Source organism: Sycon ciliatum, chromosome 11, assembly GCF_964019385.1.
Source record: "Sycon ciliatum chromosome 11, ocSycCili1.1, whole genome shotgun sequence".
NCBI lineage: Eukaryota > Metazoa > Porifera > Calcarea > Leucosolenida > Sycettidae > Sycon > Sycon ciliatum.
The window spans coordinates 18,022,889-18,046,096 of NC_088653.1; the positions used below are offsets into that span (position 1 = coordinate 18,022,889).

Genomic DNA, 23,208 nt, shown 5'->3' on the forward strand with positions numbered 1-23,208 from the left:
AGAGTGTCTCATAATACGGTATGTTAGAGGGTGTCCTTATAGGGTATGTGAGAGTGTGTCATAATAATAATTATGTTATGTTTGCAGGGATGTAACGTTAGCTCGAACATCCGTAGTGCAGTGACCAAGTTCCAACGACAGCCTCATAGCCGCCATTTTGCCTGAAGTATTTTAACTATGGTAGTAGTTATGACGGCTGATTGCCGGCGTGGTGACTGGACAACACTGTCTATACACTAGCTACGTGCCTCTGTTAGAGTATGTCTACCATGACTGTCCGTTTTAGCTGATCGCCCAACAGCTGTCGGCAAAGGAAAAACAAATAACGATATCAAAACATGATGAGAAGGGAACGGAAACGTTTGGTTACTAAATTGGCTTTACTTGAATGTTAAAAGCGCCCTGATTCATGAGCTGTCGTTATCAGTCAGGTTGGAAGTATACCGTCAATGGTCACCAGGTCTGAAGATATGTGGGTGTGCATGTGTGTGAGAGAAAGACTGACAGAGAGAGAGAGAGAGACTGACAGATAGAGACATAGAGACAGACAGACAGACAGAGAGAGACAGAGACAGAGAGAGAGAGTTTGAGTAAGAAATTGTCTGTGTGTATTTTCATGTGGTCTGTTGCCCTATGTTATTATGACAGCAGTGAGCAAGTTCACAAGCCGCTGGATCAAGAGATCGGGCTGCTGTACGCCAGCGAGTTATCACCAGGGCAGAAGCTACAAGAGGTTAGTACAGAGTACTGACCCGTTCATCCCGGAGCCTACGGTGCCGGAATTCTTACGCATGCAGTTGCTTTCATCGGTTCCGACCGCTGGAATGCACTCCCTGCTGAAGTCCGCTTATGCTCTTCGCTGCACCTATTCCATAATTCAGTACTTTCATTTCTAGAGTACCCTGTAAGAAGGCATTAGGCCAGTGGGGATTGCCCTATCAAAAATGTGATGATAATAATTATGCTGTAAAGTCTGACCACATAAGCAGGGCCAATAAGCCAACTGCTCATTGCCATAATTAGGCCACAACAAAAAGATTTCGTGTTTCCGGTCAGCACCCCCCCCCCGAAAAAATACGCCCGGTTGGTCGGAAAATTATTTTTTTTCGGTTTGAAAGTTTATTTCCCTGCTGTATTCATAGACATGAGACACGTCTTCCCACTTGGAGTTGGCAGGTGATCCCGCTTCGCTGCTGCTCCCAGAACACATCGAATGCCGAGGGACGGTCAGGGCACGGTCGCTTGGCAGCAGGAGCTACGTCCACCAAGCGAAAATCCAGGAAACGGCATCCAAATTCGACAACAAGGCCGACAGTTTCAGTTACCTCTACATCTTTCCACGTTCCTGCCCCACCATTGCTGCTTGCTGTAGCTGCGACAATCCACTCTAAAGACGTGACGTCCTCAGGCAAGCGAGGCTCGCTTCCTCACAAAACAACTCCTTCAAGGTGGTTTCATGGGAGACGCGAACTATCCTTTGCTGAAGAAGACACTTCGCACCCCGCCAGCACTGGACACAAAGCGGGCTGCTCTGAGCAGCCATCGTCAGCACTGGACACAAAGCGGGCTGCTCTAAGCAGCCATCGTTCTTGGCGACCTTTTCTCCAGCTCCGGAATTTTCGTCTCTGCATTCAGTCAAACTTTTATTTCGGTTCGAGCAAAGCAACACAATGCTTTCAGTGTTTTTGCTTGTTTTTCTTTGTTTTTTTGTACTTGTCGTAAACCAAAAAATTCCATAATTTTTGAAAAAACGGACCCGGTCGGCCGACCGGAAACACGAAATCATTTTGTTGTGGCCTTATATGGAATGCATGGGTAATGCAAGTAAAGGTGCGCTGGGACCAGCAATGCACTGTTTCAACATCCCTGCACAATCATAGATCAGCAATGCACGGTTCAACACACCACCACACAGCCAACCCCAGGTGGCTGTTCGGGTGCTTATGGTACGAATTATGTCATTGCGCAATGGGCTCACGAGCGTTGCATGGCTTGCATGAGATTCTCTGTACTGTAGCGGAGACTTTTTTACCTGTACTGCTATGCCCATACCATCCAGGGCATGCTTTAGCCATCCAGCTCCATTATGTGGTGAACAGTCACTTTTCTCGACTTTGCAATTGTCCTGCAATTGGTAGAGCTGTTTACTATATTCTTTAAAAAAAGTAAAACATTTTGAGCCAGTTCCAATTTATTTTAGCGATCAGGTGACACAAAGTGAAAATCGAACGGAGTACGTATGCGAGCACAGACTACGACAGGTGTGAAGACTATGTCTATGTGGTGCAAAAAGGAAAAGATTATACTTTAGTATTGTAAAAAAAAAAAAAAAAATTTCACGGTTCGCGTGAGACTCGGCCAAAGGCCCAGTTTTCCGCATCCGCAGGAACGCCACCACCCTCTTGGATCAAGGCGCAGATGCAGCTCCTAAGCGGTGGGAGGTGAGTAGATGAGACCCACCACAAAGTGGTCAAAGACCGAAATCCCATTCACTGCATCCATGTTTCCCTCGTGCCAGGCCACGAGTTCCCAATTATCTGTGGGTCGCAGCACGGCTGGAAAAAATCCTTCCGCTTCCAAGCAGGACTTGAACCTGGTACCCTCTGTTTCTCAATCATGGTCTTAGACCATCCCACTATGCCTGCCTGCTAGTATTGTAACATTTGAAAAAATGTGAGCACAAGTTATGCGATTCAGTCCACCAACTAAACCAGATTTTGGACAGTGAGACGTGCGCAATCTAGCACAAAACCGACAATACGTACTACCGTATTTCCGCGCATATAAAGCCGTGGCGTTATATCCGAATATAAGGCCACCCTCACTTATAAAGCCATGGCGTTATAAGTGAACAAAATTCAATGTGGAGGAAGTCGCATCTGGCGTTGGTGAGTTCAATTCTTTCAGTGAACCTACAGTAGCGGTGATTCTCTCTGCATGTAGAGGGGACGGTTTCAAATAGGACACAGGTTGCAAACCGGAACGGACTCAAAATTCACTTTCTCTCTTGGTATTTTGATTAGAAAACATATGTCACAGTGAGACTACGATGTGTTATACTCCGAGCCAAAATTTTATGGCTCTGCGATGACCAGAAGCGCCATATCAAGCAGGTGAGTTTTTGACGTGTTGCTTCGCACTGCGACTTGAGTTTTACGACTTTCGAAAAATCAACTTCTTGTCGCAGGTAAACAGCGGCTCGCCTCTCGCCAATAGAGCACCGGATACCAATCAAAACTAATGGAAGCACACACAAGGCTTATTGTTACTCTGTACTGGCCGTCGTGAAGCGATAGCAATTACCTAATTTCAGACCCAGAGTGAATTTGACGTGCACTCTAAAACGTGTCCGGTTTGGAGCCACCTCTTATTTGAACTTTTTTGAAGCGAAAAATTGGGCAACTTGGAGGCAATGGGTCAACACAAAGGAGTGGCTCAGTTCGATTGACTCTGGCCCCAGAGCAAACTTCAACATGCCAGTTTCCTTCCACAAACATATTTCGAGTGAAAAATCAACGCTGATGATCGGTTTGGGTCTATACAAATTTGGCTGTCAAAGCGTCCCGGTATCGAGCCGTCCCCTCTACCCATCCCCACTGTCACATGCCATACCGCTGCCGCACCTTCACACAAGTTTGTATGCCACCTTGTACACAATAGGTTCAAAATTTGAAAATTTCAGGGAAAATTGAAAGTACATGGATGCTCGACATGAACGTGCAACGGCACCGTACTACAAGTACTCGAAGTTCATACTCTGCCGATTCTTTTGCATGTACGCGTCTCTCACTTTTTGCGCCATGGCGTTAAACCCGAGGCGATTTTCTCCAAACATTTGGTCCAAAACAGCGATGTTTCACCTATAACGATATGGCTTTATATGCGCGGAAATACGGTATAATAACGAGTAACTTAAGTAGATTGTAGGAATGATGTCAATATCTCAGTCTGCACAGGTCATTCATTGCTTTGACTCTTGACTTTGAATTTGTGCTGCTGCTGCTGCTGGTGCTGCTGCTGTTGCTTGACCTGCCGCCACAGAAATGGAATGGGAACCCAGTGTTCGGAGCTGCACAAAGTAAGTCTACTTGAGGCATGGCAGTATGTTTGTCGTGATAGCTGTGTTGTTGTTTCCGTGCCAAACCCTACCCAGATTACTACTGGGTCTAGTAATGCAGTATTGTATTGCTAGTATCTCCTGGCATAGGCCGGTTGTCTGTCAGGTTAATCACCACACTTTCCTTGGTGAAAGTAGCACATTGTCTCTTACATAATGATGAGGCGAAATGTGCAGGTGCAGCCACGCCCATAATATGTATTTTGATATGAAGAAACACCAGTAGAAATGTGGCTGTGTCTCTAGCTTCTGACAACACGCTGGCGCTGGAGGGTGTGGATTCAGGGGGGGGGGGGGGAGAGGAGGATTACGGCTCTAATCACCATTTATCTTTCTCTGTCTCTCTCTCACACTCCGTCTCTCTCTCTCTGTCTCTCTATCTATCTATCCATCTGTGTGTGTGGGGGGGGGGTGCGTGTGTGTGTGTGTGTGTGTGTGTGTGTGTCTCTCTCTCTCTCTCTCTCTCTCTCTCTCTCTCTTTCTGCCTCTCTGTTTGCCCAGGCAACAATATGATAATAGAGGAATTGAACATGTCTGATGACAGTGATCATGACACTTCCCTTGCTGAGACAATGAAGGTAGCTGACACTCAAAGTGTAGCCACCGATGTTACCGGTACAGATTCCAGATCAGCAACGCTGCCCAGATCTCTGAAAGGAGGTGTGTACTTTGAGGACTTGTGTGTCTCTGTGCGGGTGCATGGGCGCGTGTGTGTGTGGGAGGGGGGGGGGGGAGGAGTGCATGTGTGTGTGTGTGTGTGTGTGTGTGTGTGTGTGTGTGTGTGTGTGTATGTGTGCATGTGTGCATGTGAACATTCGCAATCGCTTCGGCAGCGGTCCACTGCACCTGGCAGCCTATCGTGGCTATCCGAACATCGTCAAGTTCCTGCTGGATCGCGGTGCCAATCCCAACGTCCAGACGAGCACGGACCGAGAGGTTCCTCTCCACCATGCTGCACTCATGGGACACGCCGACGTGGCCAAGCTACTCGTCGAGGCCGGTGCCGACACGGCCATGCAGTCTTTCTATGACGTCACGCCGCTGATATGTGCGTCGGCTGCTGGAGAGCACTCAGTGGTTGATGCCTTGCTGCAATCCACCACGCCACCGGTCAGCCTGAAAGAGCATGCCACGGCTATGCTGCTCCTCGGTGCTGCTTATGTTGATCGGCACCAGAACCGAGCCAAAGCCGAGCAGATCTGGTCGCAGGCTATGACGATAGAAGGTGGCATGACCTTTGCACACGGCCAGCTGCCAAAGTACCGCATCTACGACGACATCCAGTTCCCGGAGTCGCGTGCCAAGCTCAAACACACGCTGGCAGATGACTGGCAAGGGTTCAACCTGGCGTCCGCAATACGGGAGCATGTTCTGGGCCCTAGCAGTCAGGACACGATACACTACCTGCGTTGCCGTGGCGCCATGGAGGCGGACGCACGCCGTTACGTTAAGGCCATGAAGCTCTGGCTGCACTGTCTGCGCCTGGAGATGGACAGCGGGAAGAAAGGAACAACGCCGGGGGTGACATCCACGTTGACGGCATGTACAGAACTTCTGGTGGAGCAGATACGCAACGAAGGTGATGCCGACGTGAAGGCACTGTTCGAGGTTGTCTGGAGCAATCTCCACCGCCACCCCCTCGGCGGTATCGAGTGTGGGAAAACAGTGCGGATCCTTCTCACGGTGCTCTACGTCTGGGACAAGCTATCGTCCACCATGCCGCACCACTTCGTGGCCTGTCGCGAGGCCGCCCAGCGTTTCGTCTACCAGCGTTTCGTCCTGCACAAAGGCTACAACAACTACACGCCGCTGCACTTGGTCTGCGACAAGAAGACCTTCGTCAGCGGCGCAAAGTCGCGCAAGAACTTCTGCCAGTTTCCTAGTCCGCCATTACTCAAGCTGCTGCTGGAGTCGGGCGCCGATCAGATAATCGAAGAGCGTGACAGTCGCGGAAACACCCCACTTCATACGGCGGCGGCTAGCGGGAACGTGGGCTGTGTCCGCGAGATGCTCTTCTATCTGACTGCGAAGCAGGCAACGCTGACGAATCATTCCGGAGTGACTGCGGCCAGCATCAGCTCCCATAACACACCCAGTGATAAGATCCACATGGTTATTAATGAGTTTGTGTCGCGATGCAAGTAGCAGCATGCTCGCAGTCATTGTATTGGGTTGCCCTGGACTTGCTTCTTCCTGATTCCTTTAGCGAAGGAGACACCGTACATTCGTCGAAACAGTCTTGTGACTGCATGTGTGTGTGTGTGTGTGTGTGTGTGTGTGTGTGTGTGTGTGTGTGTGTGTGTGTGTGTGTGTGTGTGTGTGTGTGTCCCATATGGTGCAGTGGTATGTGCAGCGATTTCCAATCGATAGGTTGCGGGTTCGATTCCCGACGATTATGGTCACACACGTCTTTCTTCTCTTTCTCAGACTCTTCCTGACTTTTCTTTCATTCTCCTGGGTGGTTACCAACAGCCAGTGCATGCCGGAGTATGTGGTGTGATGTGTGTGCGGGAAAAAGAAAGAAAAAAAAGACCAAAAAGTAGGGATTCACTGGCCAGAAAAAAGCCACTTCAAAGCTGTGTGGTGTAGACCAGGCTGAATAGTGGTGGTCAATTCTTCAGCCTTGCAAGCTGTTGAATGGTGCAATCCCAGCACAGGTTGCTATGGCTTCTGCTGTAGCATCGCTATCATCGCCTCTGGCGATGGGCGTCCAATGGTCAATGGTGTGCATGTGTGTGTGGTTGTGAATGTTCTTACGCTTGTGCATACGGATTAGCTATCAGTTTGGTTAATAGTGGGTACATATTTGTCAGATTCTGTTTTGGTCTAATGCCATCAGACTAGGCTGTTTGAAAGTGTTAGCAGGTATTGTAGCGGTACCTGCTATCCTTGCTTGTTTCAGGGTTCATTATAATTGTTATGCTTTTCAAGTATGCATACCTGTTGGCCAAAGAGTTAGTTCTCAGTCTGGCTCTTGTGTAACCAAACACGTTGGTCGAGCCCAAGTCAGATCCACTCTGATTTAGCCACCCACAGTGGTCGCAGGTTTGTCCTTCGCTGAGGGTCGGATAACTGCAGTTGGATCCTAGGACGGATACCCGCATGCCATCGGTCCTTTGTTGCACCTAGTACTACATCGCTTCCTGCCGTGTGGTGAACGCGGCATGAGAAAACTGTTGTTTGTCTACTACCCTGTAATTTGTCAACACCCCTCCCCCTCCCCCCTCCCCCCTCCCCTCCCCCCCCCCCCATCCCCCCTCCCCCACACATTTTGTTTTCCTCTTCCTGTCTCTTGCCTCCCTCCTCCTCCTTTTTGTCGTCTCTCTCTCCCTTTCTCTCAATCTATAATACTGCTGTCTGTCTGTCCGTCTGTCCATCTGTCTGTCTCTCTGTCTCTCTGTCTATCTATGCTCTGTCTGTCTCTGTCTCTGTCTCTGTCTCTCTGTCTCTCTGTCTCTCTCTCTCTCTCTCTCTCTGTCTCTCTCTCTCTCCCTCTCTCACACACACACACACACACACACACACACACACATCCTTGCACAGGTATGGTGGGCACTACCTTACCCAGACCGCCCGGAACACTAGAGTTCAGCGGAGCTAGCACTGCCAGCACACCAGCCGGAACATGGCATCGAGAACATAGCCGACGATCTGACGACGAAGGCCGTGAAGGAGGTGAGAGCCTGTTTGCCTTCCCTGTGGTCATGTGACTATAATCTGTTAGTACCGTATTTTCCAGAGTATAAGTCTCACTGGAGTATAGGCCGCATCCAGACTTTTTGTCAGGAAATGACATCTGCCCCGTTTATCACGGGTAATTTGACCATAGTAGCATAAGGCGCACCGAGTTCTTTGGATGGGTTACTGGTGGTTATAATGCAGCTTGTACTTCGGAGAATATATTCCTTGCCTTAGGATGGCTTAGTGCGAGACAGTAAAAGTAATGTTGTTGTTGTTGTTGTTGTTACTTTATTTTACTTCACCAGAATTACAGGCAGTAGAATGCCTTCTCACTAGACCAGGTCTAGTTCTCACAAACTAGACCTGATGACACCACTCTCTACGGGGCTGCTCTGATACATTCAATCACATACACTGCTGACAACTGAAATCCGACCCCTGAGCGATGCGTTCACATTCTAGCGGTCTCTATTTCATAGTTTTACCATCCCTTGTTGAGTCTTTGCGATGTGAGCACACCGCTCAGGGGTCGGATTTCAGTTGCCTGCACTGTAGTTCTAGTTTGTACCCTGCACCAGTTCCCATCCCAGTGCGTGTAGGCCTTGGGCTGCACAGCTCCCAGCGCTTACTGGACTCACGCCATCGCATTCCGTTGGGCACCATTATCTTCTGCATTTGGAAGCTCTGTCGATTGTGCCATGGAGCACACACTATGTGGACAGAGGAAGAATTCTAACAAGTTGAATTCTGTAAAACCGGAAAGTCTAACGGGTCACAAAGTCTAACGTTTTAACGACCAATTTCTTTTCGTTATTTGAAAACCGTTATCACGAGATGTCTGTGTAAAGATGCGCATACAGGTGGGTGGCCAGGTAGCTATCGTTACACTTTCTGCACGTTACCATGCCAAAATTACAAAAACGTTTAACTTTTTGGTCGTTAGACTTCCCGGTTTTACAGTAAGCCTCTTATACAGGCAGTCACAGAACATGATATCACTGACCTGACACAAAAACTAAAGAAAAAGCAAAAACAAAACAAACCAAAAATTTAAAAAGAAAAAGAAAATGAAACTTGACAATCCGGCTGCACACAATGACAACTCCATTCAAGATATTCTCTGTTAGACCAGTCTGTATCCGTCACCCGATGTTAGCTAGTTGTCAACTAGCCGGGCTTCGGAAACAGGAATGTTGCGGAATCGAAGCCATTCCGTTCCCCGCAGTGTCTGCTCTAGGATGGTAGGACAGCCGGGTACACGTGTACCTGGCGCAACCATTTCAACCGGGTCGGAACCGGGTACACATGTACGTGGCGCTTGTCTCACCAGCCAAGTCACATGCTTTAACTGGTTGGTTGGTTTATTTTATTTCGGACAATAAACGGGAACTAGGCCCAATGATATAAAGGCGAATGGATAAACCGCATTTAGAAAAAAGAGGAAAGGAATTAGAAAATTACGAAAGAAGAAGAAGTATCTGACACATGCAAGCCATGTAGTCAGTCCTTTCAAAGTAACTGCAATTATAGTTGAAAAGTGTGAAGTACTAACCGGGTCACAGGTGACCCGGTACTGTATTTTCAACCAGGTCCAAGCGCCGCCCAACCGGGTGGATTACCCGGCTCACCCGGCGCTGGAGCAGACACTGCCCCGGGACACAGGACACAAAGGACAAGACTTGTTTGTTACATTATTTATATTTACAAGACGGAAAAGCAAACTGCTCTGACAGAGACGAACAAGAACACTGACAAAAGGACTCTCGACTACAAAATCGTGCATGCTCATATCACGCATGCACGCGACTTGACGAGACAGGTCTTCGATGTTGTGTTCTGGTGGTTTTGAGTGATGGGGACTACAATGCCCAAACCACCATGTCGGCAAGGAAAGGAAGCCACTTCCCTCTCCATTTCATTAGGGTGGTATCCAGTTACCATTGGTAGGAGCTTGTGATGAATAGCCTCCTCCAATGGCTTGAGGGCTTCTGCAGCACCCTCCACCGTCCGGCAAAGAAACATCCATTTTCTCTGCAGCCCCTTCACCAAAGCATGGTAGGCTGCCTGCGGCTGCGACTAAGCAAACTCACACAACTTGTTCACCTGCCCGAGGCATCCGCTCACTCTGTCAGCCAGGTAATCTCCGACGAATGGAGCAGTGCCGAGGGCTGCGCTAAGATGACGACAGCCATCCGTCCTCACTCGAACGCCTGTGTCAGCGAATAGATCAAGCGCCGCACTAGAAGTATCGACTTGGTTGGATTCGAATGGTACCCGAAACCTTCACCAAGGCTGCTAACACTAATACATTACTCGATCTCAACACACATTTATTGTTTGGTTTGAGGTGCAAAATTTCCTTCACTTCACCATCCCCCAAACAGTTTGATTGTCCACCAAGGTTGTCAGACCGGATGGGGCTTTCGGTTCATGGGCTGATTACTTCTCGTCATCTCTCAAATCGTGGAAAACCGACTCCTCCTGGCAGCGGCATGTTGTGTCAGTACAGAACAGTCACAGACTTTGGGATGGTCCTCAGGATATCGGCTTCGACTATAGTGAAAGCACAGGTTGAAATACAATCAGAATACAGTCAGTATCGCCTATAGCGTTGGTGTTTGATTTTGAGCATTTTTATCACTATAAGCGATATATCACTATGACCGATACTGCATGCAATGTATGCGAGTGGGGTGTCAAACGACTCAGGGCGCCGTATACATACGCACTGCATAGGTGGCTACAGCTCATGTCACACATCATCAGCATTTCCTCACGATGGAGGCATTTTTGGCAACTTGTACAAGCAGAATTCACCAAACAACACTGGACAAGTTAGTTCTTCACGAAGAAGTAACACCCTGTTTTCCTCTGACACCACTTGAATTTACATCAATCACTATAATCGATGCAAAAATAATGTACTTGTAATAAATGTCTTTTGAAATAAGAATTTGATCCCTATAGGCGATATATTACTATAGACGATTATTACTATACGCGATAACTGTGTATACTTAGTTATGGCAAATGAAAATGAATTTGAGAAATTGATCACTATATCCGGTATAGTACTATAGCCGCCAACCTTATAGGCGATACGTACTGTACCACAGCTGATCCAGACATTGCTACCTGGAGTTGGTTTTCAATGAAATGTCACGATTGTATTAATTTTTGTGACAAAGAATCTGGTTAATAAAAGGGAGTTTGTGAACTGACAACCGCTCCATGTAGTTGCTATTCACTCCGAGCGAATAGCAACAAATCTACTTGTAACTGAATAGAGCGGTCGTCAGTTGACAAACCCGCTTTTATTTGCAATGCAGTTGCGTGATGTCCACCACTTTCTGAAAGAATCTGGTTGCGGCCTATACTCCGGAGAACATGGTATTGTGTGGTAGGGATGAGATGGGGGATGGGGCAAGGGACGTGCTTCTAATCTAGCCTTCTTAACAGTGTTATCCTGACCACTCCTGGAGTGTTCCAGACGGGCCTGTTCTTCACCCTGACTTTTGGATCTACTGTGGCAAATCTTGCCGCTTTTGAACAACATTTCGAAACAAGTCACCAGTATCGTCGACTTAATACATGTTAGCCCCATCCCTCACACAAACAAGTCAACAAAGAGGCATCTTTGGATTGAGGAGTGCTGGTTTCGAAACAACTGGTTTGAAGCTCAAAGTAGAGCTGGTGTTAGCTCAGAGCAGAGCTGCTGTTAGCTCAGAGCAGAGCTGCTGTTAGCTCAGAGCAGAGCTGCTGTTAGCTCAGAGCAGAGCTGCTGTTAGCTCAGAGCAGAGCTGCTGTTAGCTCAGAGCAGAGCTGCTGTTAGCTCAAAGTAGAGCTGCTGTTAGCTCAAAGTAGAGCTGCGGTTAGCTCAAAGTAGAGCTGCGGTTAGCTCAAAGTAGAGCTGCTGTTAGCTCAAAGTAGAGCTGCTGTTAGCTCAAAGTAGAGCTGCTGTTAGCTCAAGGTAGAGCTGCTGTTAGCTCAAAGTAGAGCTGCTGTTAGCTCAAAGTAGAGCTGCGGTTAGCTCAAAGTAGAGCTGCTGTTAGCTCAAAGTAGAGCTGCTGTTAGCTCAAAGTAGAGCTGCGGTTAGCTCAAAGTAGAGCTGCTGTTAGCTCAAAGTAGAGCGGCTGTTAGCTCAAAGTAGAGCTGCTGTTAGCTCAACGTAGAGCTGCAATGCTAAATGGATGTAATATAGCGCAAGGCAGAGCCGCAGCAAATAGCTAGATAACACCAGTTGTGAGAGTGGACCCGATTAGTGGGTACGATAATTATGATGGTGTGAATAAGTTGGTTAGGGAGGGATGGTGGGAAAAGAAACACTGCTGAAGCACGATCCGTTGTCTGGAAGAGCACAACAGGGCAAGCAAGATTTGTTTTTCTTTTCCGCAAAATGGGCTGGTGCCATTTGTGATTACGCAGCAAAACAAAGCGCATGACGTCAGTCTTGAATGCAGTACAAAGCAATGCAGTGCAGTGTGTGCGCTAGTTCGGATTGTTGCTAACAAGTACTAGCACAGCTAGTACACCATTAGCCCCATCCCTCACACAAACAAGTCAACAAAGAGGCATCTTTGGATTGAGGAGTGCTGGTTTCGAAACAACTGGTTTGAAGCTCAAAGTAGAGCTGGTGTTAGCTCAGAGCAGAGCTGCTGTTAGCTCAGAGCAGAGCTGCTGTTAGCTCAGAGCAGAGCTGCTGTTAGCTCAGAGCAGAGCTGCTGTTAGCTCAGAGCAGAGCTGCTGTTAGCTCAGAGCAGAGCTGCTGTTAGCTCAAAGTAGAGCTGCTGTTAGCTCAAAGTAGAGCTGCGGTTAGCTCAAAGTAGAGCTGCGGTTAGCTCAAAGTAGAGCTGCTGTTAGCTCAAAGTAGAGCTGCTGTTAGCTCAAAGTAGAGCTGCTGTTAGCTCAAGGTAGAGCTGCTGTTAGCTCAAAGTAGAGCTGCTGTTAGCTCAAAGTAGAGCTGCGGTTAGCTCAAAGTAGAGCTGCTGTTAGCTCAAAGTAGAGCTGCTGTTAGCTCAAAGTAGAGCTGCGGTTAGCTCAAAGTAGAGCTGCTGTTAGCTCAAAGTAGAGCCGCTGTTAGCTCAAAGTAGAGCTGCTGTTAGCTCAACGTAGAGCTGCAATGCTAAATGGATGTAATATAGCGCAAGGCAGAGCCGCAGCAAATAGCTAGATAACACCAGTTGTGAGAGTGGACCCATGAAACCAGCACTCCGTTAGCTAAGCACTATTGACGCACAGCAAGGGTCAATTTATGTCAGCACAGGCAAGCATTGCGCAGCTAGAGTTCAGTAGCTCATTACTCACCCGAGTTGGGGATCATGGCATCCATGGCACGGCAGCAAGCCGGGACGATAGCTGGCGTTTAGCGCTTGTTGTAGTCCGGATGTAGCATAGACACGCATCGCTCTTTCCACTGACCTGCCACTCGGAAGAAGGAGTCGGGGCACTAGCCATAGCAGCGGTGGTGGCTGCACCAATGTGGACCGAATGCCCGGAGTAGATCGACTGGGATGGTACACCGGCCGCAGCGACAAGAGACCATACTGTTACTGTGAGTGACTGCCTGGTCAGCTGCTGTCTGTTCGAGAGTACGAACAAGAGTTGCTCTGGTCCCTCGCGACGAGTGGCAAATGGGTAGCTAACAATGGCACGGACCGGGCAGTACGGCGGTACAGACGGGCCAATGTCACTAGTAACGCCTTTACCGAATAGGTCCGTCTTGGATGAAAGCAGGAAGAGTTGCAGGCTTCCGTCACCAGGGGAGCTAGTACAGCCCCGTGTGATGCCATTAGTGAATTCAGCACACCGAAGAAATCCAAAGAAGCAGCATGGCGGCTTGGTAGAGCAGCTTGTCATGGCCATTCAGGATACTACTTTTCCGGCGTTCATCTGTCAGGTGTCGTTGGATTGGCATAGTTATAGGAAGGCGAGGGGTGAGTACAGCCGTACCATGGCATCGCTGGATGCCCTTCAACACCCTCTCCAGAAGCCACGCATCTACTAAGGGGCCGGCAAACCCATTCTCAAGGTGGGCTTTATGCACCGCACTCGCATACACAGATACAGTTCAGGGCACGCTGATCATAGTTCACGCATGAATGTGTGTCCAGGAACGATGACTCGGGCAGCAAAAGTGAGCTTCCCCAGGAGGGACTCGAGTTGACGCTGGCCGATGCTGCGCTCGCTGATAGTAGCCATGAGTGGCGCACGGATCTCGGACAGCTTGTCCTCTGGTAGCCGCAGTCTAGGAAAATACCAAGGAAGGTCAATGATGGTGATGGCCCTCGAGCTGGGATGGAGCAAAGAGGAGTGCCGAGATACGTGAATGCCCGGAGGGGGGTGGTGAGTTGCTGGTTGGCTGCAGCCAAACCAGTGGAGATATCGAGAAAGTCATCGAGGTAATGAAGCCGGTGATCTATAGCAAACTCGTGCTGCATGATCCAGTTGACTGCTGTGGCTACTGAGTCAAAGACGGCTGGGCTGGAGCGGAGGCCGAAAGGCAGAAAGCGCTCGTAGTAGTAGGAGCCTTCCCAGCGAAGTCCTGACGGCGGACTGGGATCTGCCGAAATGCACTGCGTACATCGAGCTTGGACAAATACACAGGCTGTGGGCATGACATGATGATGTTGATCGCGTTGTCAATGCTCGCGTAGTGCAGAGAGAGCGGCTCGGCAGGAATGCTGTCGTTCGCGCCGGTGCCTTCCGGACTAGACAGATGGTGGATCATTCGCAGCTTGCCGTTCTTTTCGGGGATGGCACCAATACCAGAGTGGCGCATGAACTGAAATGGAGGTGACGGAAAATGGGCCTGTGGTCTCGCTGCGGGCGCAGGAAGCAGCTAATTGCTCGGATATAAATGCCGAGTGAGTGAAAGCCAAGGGTAGATTATTAGAGAAAACCGAAATGTCGTGTTGGCCGGCAGATCCAAGAGTAAAGCCACGGCGCAGCCCATGGAGAACATACGCAACGCCTTATTGATATGAGTGGTTACGTAACAGGCGGGCAAAGTGGTCAGCTAGCAGTGTGGTGTCTGCAGAGTGTATAGGAAAGATACGTACCGAGTCAAGCTATTCAGTAGCCATTCTGCTAGGAGCGGCGGGGTGGCCGATTGGCTCCGCGCTGCTGCTGGTTGCACATGATGCATGGGTGGTCCTTGCCACACTGGCTGCAGGTGCGGGAGAAGCGGCACGACGACGAAGAACAGCGACCTCCATTGAAGTTGCGGCAGATTTCTTGGCTGTCGCTGGTATGGTTGCGACCACTGGAGGTAAATGCTGCTGGCTTGGGGACGAAAAGGACACAAACTGCCCCTGGATAGGCCGTCTTACATTGAGCGCATATTGGGTGTGCATGGCCTGTGACAGCTATCTGCCATAGGTTCACGTCGATGGTGTCCAACCTCTTCGTGCCTGGTTACTGGGCCACGAGCAGCCGCAGCTGGCGGTCGTACTCTAGCCACGCGCTTGGGAAGAACTGGCGGTTAGCAGTCAGGATCAACTGCTGGTACGCAATCAGCTCAGCAGTTCAGCAGTGCGGTGTAGGGCAGCAACCGTGATAACAGACATGTATGTGGTCCATGCCTCGAGCCGGGTAGTTACATGTATAATTATCGTGAACCTTGCGACGCACCTGCTTCGCGTACGGTCATCCGACTCAACGATATTTAGCTGGCTATCGTTATTCGGGCTGTGCACCAGCCGGAATGTTGGGCCGGAAGTGTGCAAGAATTTCAGGCAACCAACTTGAAAAATCTACGAACTCCCCTCGCAAGATACGTTCTTGCACAGCCTTGGGCACAGCTGGTGCAGGTGGCTGATCGGGTGGGTTACAAGGGCTTGGCCTGGCGTAGTGGCGGCAGCAGCCGCATTGCCTTGGCCTTGGGTGAGGAGCGGCACAATGTTCTCCGATAATAATAAAATGGCGGCCGACAAAGCCGACTACACCTCGTCACGTAGATCTACGGGAGCGCAGAGATCCGTTGAGCCCGCGTCACCTGAGCTGGCGGAGGAGGCATTGGTGCAAGTCGGGCTTCTGGGCTCGCGAGCCGTGTCCGCGCTGTCATGTTGCTGGTTCTCCTGGCCGGAGCAGACCTCACTACCAAGGGCTAGTTGTGCCAGCAAACGGTCCTGTAAAATACTTTTACTAAGTTTCCTTTCGGATTCAAGCCGCGCTAAGAAGGCTCGCCGCGGGGGCTTGGCAAGGCATTGCCTTGACAGTGTCGACAGTTAGGTCAGACATACTGAAGAAATACAGTGTCGAGGTGACACTCGGGCTGGCAGCAAAGCTACGAAAGGAAAAGAAACACTGCTGAAGCACGATCCGTTGTCTGGAAGAGCACAACAGGGCAAGCAAGATTTGTTTTTCTTTTCCGCAAAATGGGCTGGTGCCATTTGTGATTACGCAGCAAAACAAAGCGCATGACGTCAGTCTTGAATGCAGTACAAAGCAATGCAGTGCAGTGTGTGCGCTAGTTCGGATTGTTGCTAACAAGTACTAGCACAGCTAGTACACCACTGCGCTTGTTGTGTGTGTGTGTGTGCGTGTGTTTGTGTGTGTGTGTGCGTGTGTGTGTTTGTGTGTATGTGTGTGTGTGTATGTGTGGTATGCCCCCACATGAGCGCGACCCAAAACAGCGCCGTTGACTTCAGCGCCCCCCAAAAGCCCCATCCCCATAACTGGACATCCCCAAAACAGACCACCCCGTCAGCGCGCACGCTCAATACAGGTCGACTCATTTACACTCAAACCCAAAAGATGGACACTCGACTTGTCAAAGACTCAAATCATGATCAACTCGAAATGGCCAGTTCAGTATTGAAGGGCGATATTGCCTGGACAGGTCCAGATACGAATAGGTTGTAGTCAACTCTAGAAGGCAATGATCAACTCAAAACAAGCAATGATCGTCTCAAAAAACAGTTCACTGTTAAATTTTTTGGTTTTCCGAAAATGGTAATCTTCAATGGATTGTCATTAAAACAGAAAAAGAAAATAATAAGGCACCCATTTTGATAGCCCAGGGGATGGCCCACGCCTGGTAGAGAGAAAAAATAGAGAAAAGAAAAGACGGGTATTTCACAGGAAGTACTACATGTACATGGACAATGGGGACACAGTGCAGTTCAGTATTAAATGGCGATATTGCCTGGAGCGAATCCATGAACAAATTGTGGGCAGTCACGAGATTGCTTGGACGTTACCAAGTCCAGATGTAGGTTGTAATCAACTCTAGAAAGCAATGATCAACTCAAAAAAAGCAATGATCGTCTCGAAAAACGCTAGTTCAGTATTACATATTTTGGTTTTCCGAAAATGGTAATCTGTGATGGACTGAAACAGAAAAATAATAAGGCACCCATTTTGATAGTTTTTGATAGTCCAGGGGATGGCCCACGCCTGGTAAAGAGAATAGAGCAAAGAAAAGACGTTAAATGGCGATATTGCCTGGAGCGAATCCATGAACAAATTGTGGGCAGAGTCACGAAATGGCTTGGACGTTAACAAGTCACCACAGCTGCAAGAGGTGATTGTGCTTCTGCTGGCCCCGAAACAAACTCGCTGTCCGTGCCAACACGGGGCAACATGCCAGAATATGGTCAACAGTCTCCCCCCACGACTGTAACAAGGTAAATATTCAGAATTTTCGCTCCGCTCATCTTCCCTTCTTCGGTCCTACGTAACCACGAACCTTCCAAGTTGGAAGGTTGGTTTGCGCACTGGAGATGTGTTAGAGCTAGGTTTCGGGCCGCTGAATGTCTCAGTAGCCTGTCAGTTTCGTGCCCTATTATCGCACAGTCACTTTCTGACTGTTTATCATCTTGTTACAGTCGTGGATAGTTGCTGCACAACTCGTTCTCATGTGTTTCTTCTCTTTTTTACATATCTTTTTTAGGAACGGGTTTGCTCCTGATATCCACCATGGTAATACTAACATCAAGAGTACATAAAACTGGTTATGCACTCTTGCTAACATGAGCCTGCAGATTATGGGTCACGTGTGTAATGAGCTGGCTTATATTCGGACGTTAACGTAATTGGTCGCGCCAAAATGGGGCGTGCAAGAGATGAGACGAGCTGTAGTGACACCGTGTCACATTACGTTGCGCTGTACTGGGGGTGCTAATATGAACACGCGCCGTTTATGGTTGCGCTGTTTTGGGTGTAAATCGTGTGTGTGTGTGTGTGTGTGTGTGTGTGTGTGTGTGTGTGTGTGTGTGTGTGTGTGTGTGTGTGTGTGTGTGTGTGTGTGTGTGTGTGTGTGTGTGTGTGTGTGTGTGTGTGTGTGTGTGTGTGTGTGTGTGTGTGTGTGTGTGTGTGTGTGTGTGTGTGTGTGTGTGTGTGTGTGTGTGTGTGTGTGTGTGTGTGTGTGTGTGTGTGTGTGTGTGTGTGTGTGTGTGTGTGTGTGTGTGTGTGTGTGTGTGTGTGTGTGTGTGTGTGTGTGTGTGTGTGTGTGTGTGTGTGTGTGTGTGTGTGTGTGTGTGTGTGTGTGTGTGTGTGTGTGTGTGTGTGTGTGCGCGTACTTGCATATGTGTGTGTGCATGCCTGTCCACATGTCTGCACGTATGTCTGCGCATGCATACCTGTGTGTTTCCCTTGCTGTGCCAACATGGCCGACTGCAGGCGACGAGGAGGAGTTCTCCGGACGCGAGGACACCAGCATTTTCCGGCGTTCGTTCTTCAACCGGGCCGCCACGCTGGACTCGTTGTCACGCCGACAGGAGAGCCGCAGCTTCAAGCGGAAGCGCTTCGCCGGTATGAAGAGCAAGAGTGCGGCCACGTCGCCCATGCAGGAGATGACGGAGGAGGGCCGTACGCCACCGCCGTTGCCCGGGGAGAACCGCATGCTGGCGTTGGACGACGTCCGTCGTTCCACACGCAAACGCGGCGCCACGCTCTCCAGTCTTCCGCAGGCTGTTGCGCCGGCCCTGCCTCTGGGAGCTCCGCCGCCACCGCCGCCGATACCCAAGGGAGGATTCCAGCCCACGTCTCCGCTGGCTTCTCCGACACCGCTGCTATCGGCCAGCTCTACGGACAGCCTCGACACCGTGTTATCCGATCACACACCCACACCACCGGGAACGGGATCAGCATTGGCGAGTGGTGGGGATGAGGCACCGGCGAAAACACCAATCACGGAGCTCGACGACATGCCCGAGGAGGAGCCGGATCACTACGCCCTTGTCGGGCAGCTGGACATGGACGGGGGCGCCCCACCGGGGGAGGAGAGTAACTATCTACGGCCCGCCGACGACTCCGTCATCCGCTACTCCCTTATCAAGGCCAAGACCAGTGCTGCGTCGCAACAGAGTGTTGAGTCACCGGATAGCATGAGACGCAGTGCTCGTCGCTCTTCCAAGCGTCACGTCCGCAAGATGCCCACCGTTCAGAAGTCCTCGGCCTGCTCTCTCAAACGCCAGTCAGCCGCCGAGCAATGGAAGGTGGACGAGAACTCCGTCAGTACGCTGCCACGGCTGCCGTACTACCGCGGCCATGACGACAGTTCCCACGACGACCAGGCAACAGTGACGGTGGCAAGCAAGTCGAGCACGGCGCCGGGAAAGCTGTCCGCTCACATCCTGAAGGGGTTCGAGCCAGCGTTGGATAGCGTGTCTCAGAGCGCTCTCAGCCGCCTGGAGGAGTCCGACGCCGAGCACACCACGCACGCTGCCAGCAGCCTCGTCGTGCTGGCCGGGGCCAACGCGGACTCACGGGAACAGCTGCTGGAGATGTCGTCACCGGAGGAGGCACCGTCGCAGAACACTCTCACGGACGACACGACGACGCGCAACACACCGCGGCGCGTACTCTCGCAACTAGACGCCATCCTGCGGGCAGAGGGCGGCGCTTCCTCTGTCCCGGACCTGCAGCACAACGGCAGCAGCTCGTATTTCCTTTCTTCGACCGACACCACGCTGGAAAGGAAACCCGGTCTAAACACAATAGCGCAGAATTCTGCACCGAAGATGCCTGCTGCAGTTGAAAACGCATCACACGGTGTGATGGTGAAACAGCCGCTGCCACCACAGCCAGAGATTGTTATGGAACAGCCCGCCACGCTGGATGAGTCGCAGTTCAAGCGCGGCGTCACCACGCAATCCACGCCCGTGTCACACGCAGCCGCGCTCGTGCGAAAACCTACCGTTACGAAGCAACGTTCGGACGCCTTCTATCGGACAGAACGTGTCGAGTACGATCGGATTAGATCGACCATGCAGCCGGCCAGTCAAAGTGCCACTAGGGTGAGAACGTTTGAATGCGAGGATTACTATTTGCAGCACACTGCCCACCTGGGTAATGCTGGGGTGCCGGCGTTCTATTAGATATCGAACACAGACGTGGAGAGAGTCGCTGAGTCGCTGAGTGTGTGGGTGGATGACTGAGATACACTGGAAAACACAGACTGTGAATATGTATATGATTTGAAAATCGAGATCGTTTGTGTCTGTTTTTATTTTAATATTTTTTTACATAACCCTATTGTTGCCTATGTACTAGTTGGCACACAGTGTACACAACTTGAGTTCATGATACTGCTACTGCGAGCCGCTGCTGCATGGCTTCTGATAATTGCAATCAGCATTTCCCTGGACCAGGAGAGAACTGTGACACCGCACCTATTATACACGGAGCAGAGTTGCTGTCAATAGCATAACCTCTAGGCAAACTTCTAAGCTTTCTATTTTATACTTAGGATTAGCTCGCGCAGATACACCTTGAGAAACGTCTTTCCTTTCCTTCTTCTACTGGATTCTTAGAAAGCCGTAAAATTAGTCTTTAGTTACTCACTTTGATATTATTGTTTTGCTGGAACACTGCACATGCGTTCACGCATTGCATTTACTCGCCGTCTGCGTTGCCAAGGACACTAAAGCAGATATTCTTGATTTTTGAAATATTTGGTTTTTGATTCTGTCTGGAGAACAACAACCTTTCCTCGTGGGCCGTCAGAACACGATTGGAGTGTAGCACCCATGGGGATGAATAGTTGGTTGCTGCGAGTGCCGCGTCAGGTTATGTGGCATAACGGAGCGTTCCAGTACCCAGCAGCCTCAAAAAAGTCAGTTGGCAACGTCCACATAATGTTGACACGGTTTGTTGCCATGGTCACCGACTTTTGGAAACAGGGCCACTGGAGCTAGAATGTCTTGATAAAAAACTATTCGTGTAGGATGGTAGGGTGGGGATGGTGGCCTTCCAGCTTTTAGAAAGAAAGTGTGGCCTAATTTCTCGTAATTTTTCCAAAAAGTTTCGACAATACATCCCTTGTTCATCCTTTCTACCATCTCTTGTTCGCTTTATCTACTCGAGTGCTGAAACAGAAACAACAGTTAGAAATGAAGAGGTTATTTCCTGATCCCGGTCCTATCTTGTTAGCCAGAAGTAACTGGCCATGTAGAGCCAAGATTTCACCGCACCATACTGAGTCAAGATTTTACTACTCAGAGATCCAGGTCAAGATTTCATTACTCACGTTCAGGTCAAGATTTTACTACTACATATCCAGCCAGCCATAGTTCGACATGCATGCATCATCACAATAGTCCTTTTGCGCGTTAGACGATGACATCATCGCGTAACGGTCATTTTCAAACCTAATGGGTGTCCTTGACATGACTCGAGTTGGAGAAGAAGCTGAAGTGGTTTGATTTTGTTTGATAGGTTGGTCGTATTTTGACGGCTTGCTGTAGTTCTGCGTGGATCTGTATCCTGTATAAGCCTGTCGACAGTATGCCTCATCACTGCTGTGTTCCGCAGTGTGTTTCCAACAGCGGAAAACCTGGAGACGACGCAGTCGCATTCCACAGTTTTCCTGAAGACAAAGACCTGAGAAAGCGTTGGATCGCCAACATTCATAGGAATGTAGGAGCCGCTTTCACCATCACGAAGCACACGAAAGTGCGTTCTCGGCACTTCGCGGATGAGGTATATCACGCAGGAGCACACAAGCGACCGTCCGAGCAGAAGAAGTCACAACAGACTCGCCGAAGGCTTCTGCCAACTGCCGTACCTACGATTTTCCATTTTCGCCCTGAACTTGGCTGAAGTGACTAAACGCAAGCCACCAGCAGAAAGACACGCGCTGCCCTCGGCAAAGAAGGCAAAGCCATCAGCTCAAGGCGCCTCCAGTGTCATCACCCAGTTTGCAACTGCCACTGATGTTGTCCCTTCTGCAGATGACTCCCCAGACGTATATGTAGTACCAGTTGAACACCAGCACTGTGAATGTGTTGAAATGCTGAGAGCAGAAGTGGATTTGCTCAAGAGTGAGAACGAGGTCCTCAAAAGTCGTTGCTTGGCCACAGAGGACATGGAAGCCAAGTTAAATGATGCAGAGAGACATGTGTTCTCTATCCACAGAGTAAAAAATAACCAGAAATTATTGTCTTTCTACACTGGATTTTCATCGTTCCTTATGTTCATGGCGTGCTTCAACTTTCTGCACGATTCCGCCAAGGTGGTGCGGACGTGGATGGGTTCACGGACGGCACCTGATGACGCGATGCAACACGGCAGCAAACCAGGCAGTAAACCGAAGCTAGAGCTGATGGAGCAGTTCTTTCTCGTCCTCGTTCGTCTTCGTCTTGGACTGAAAGAAGTTGACCTTGCCGACAGGTTTAAAGTCCACCCATCCACTGTCTCGCGCACTGTCACAACCTGGGTAAATTTAATGTACCATAAGTTTCGTCAACTTCCATCTTGTCTTTCAAGGAGAAGAATAGACAAATTGATGCCACCTGCATTCAAGCAGTGGTATGCAACAACTTGTGTTGTGATTGACTGCACAGAGTTTTTCATTAACATCCCATCATCGCTGGCGCGGCAGAGTGCTACGTGGTCGGCGTACAAGAACCACAACACGGTAAAATGCCTTATCGGCATTGCACCGCATGGCCATGTGACATTTGTTTCGAAAGTATTCGAAGGATCTGTGTCGGATCGTGCCATCACAGAACAGAGCGGCCTAATCAGTTTATTAGAGCATGGCGATTCCATTATGGCAGACAAAGGTTTTGACATACAAGATCTTCTTGTTAGCCATGGGGTCCGCCTGAACATCCCCCCATTTCGCCAAGGAGGACGCCAAATGACCCCTCAAGATCTTGTGTGGTACAAAGAAAATTGCTGCTGTACGGATTCATGTAGAAAGGAAAATGCAGAGGATCAAGTGCTTTGAGATCGTTGGCAAGGAAGTTGATAATACTATGTTTGACATTCTAGACCAGCTTATTTACGTGTGCGCAATGTTGACTAATTTCCAGGGCTTGTTGGTGGCATAAAAACTTCATCCAGACACTATTATCACAACTTGTTTGCATAATAGTACAGCTTATGGCTGATACATGTATATACATTTGAACTTATTGACGAACGTTTACTCTGTCGTGCCGGTACTTGCTACGATGGGTACT

The 23,208-nt window shown here is 49.6% G+C and overlaps 2 protein-coding genes across 3 annotated transcripts in view; both read left to right on the plus strand.

Annotated features, from left to right (window-relative positions):
• Positions 1-20,763, plus strand: part of LOC135826960 (mucin-2-like) — a 26,166-nt gene extending 5,403 nt beyond the window's left edge. The window contains exons 4-8 of one of the 2 annotated variants that reach the window (XM_065339490.1): positions 649-733; positions 4,042-4,078; positions 4,619-4,777; positions 7,661-7,792; positions 18,419-20,763. In XM_065339490.1, coding sequence (XP_065195562.1) covers positions 649-733; positions 4,042-4,078; positions 4,619-4,777; positions 7,661-7,792; positions 18,419-20,118 — 2,113 coding nt within the window. In that variant the 3' untranslated portion in view covers positions 20,119-20,763. The remainder of the gene's footprint in view (positions 1-648; positions 734-4,041; positions 4,079-4,618; positions 4,778-7,660; positions 7,793-18,418) is intronic. The other variant, XM_065339491.1, reaches the window with a different exon arrangement.
• Positions 4,895-6,277, plus strand: LOC135827379 (protein fem-1 homolog C-like). Its single transcript, XM_065339880.1, has one exon. It carries the CDS (start codon positions 4,907-4,909, stop codon positions 6,260-6,262), a length of 1,356 nt encoding a protein of 451 aa, XP_065195952.1. The 5' UTR covers positions 4,895-4,906; the 3' UTR covers positions 6,263-6,277.
• Positions 20,764-23,208: the final 2,445 nt, after the last annotated feature.

What these genes read in the sequence shown, in the direction of transcription:
- LOC135827379 (XM_065339880.1), top strand. Translation starts at nt 4,907, where the DNA reads ATGTGTGCATGTGTGCATGTGAACATTCGCAATCGCTTCGGCAGCGGT.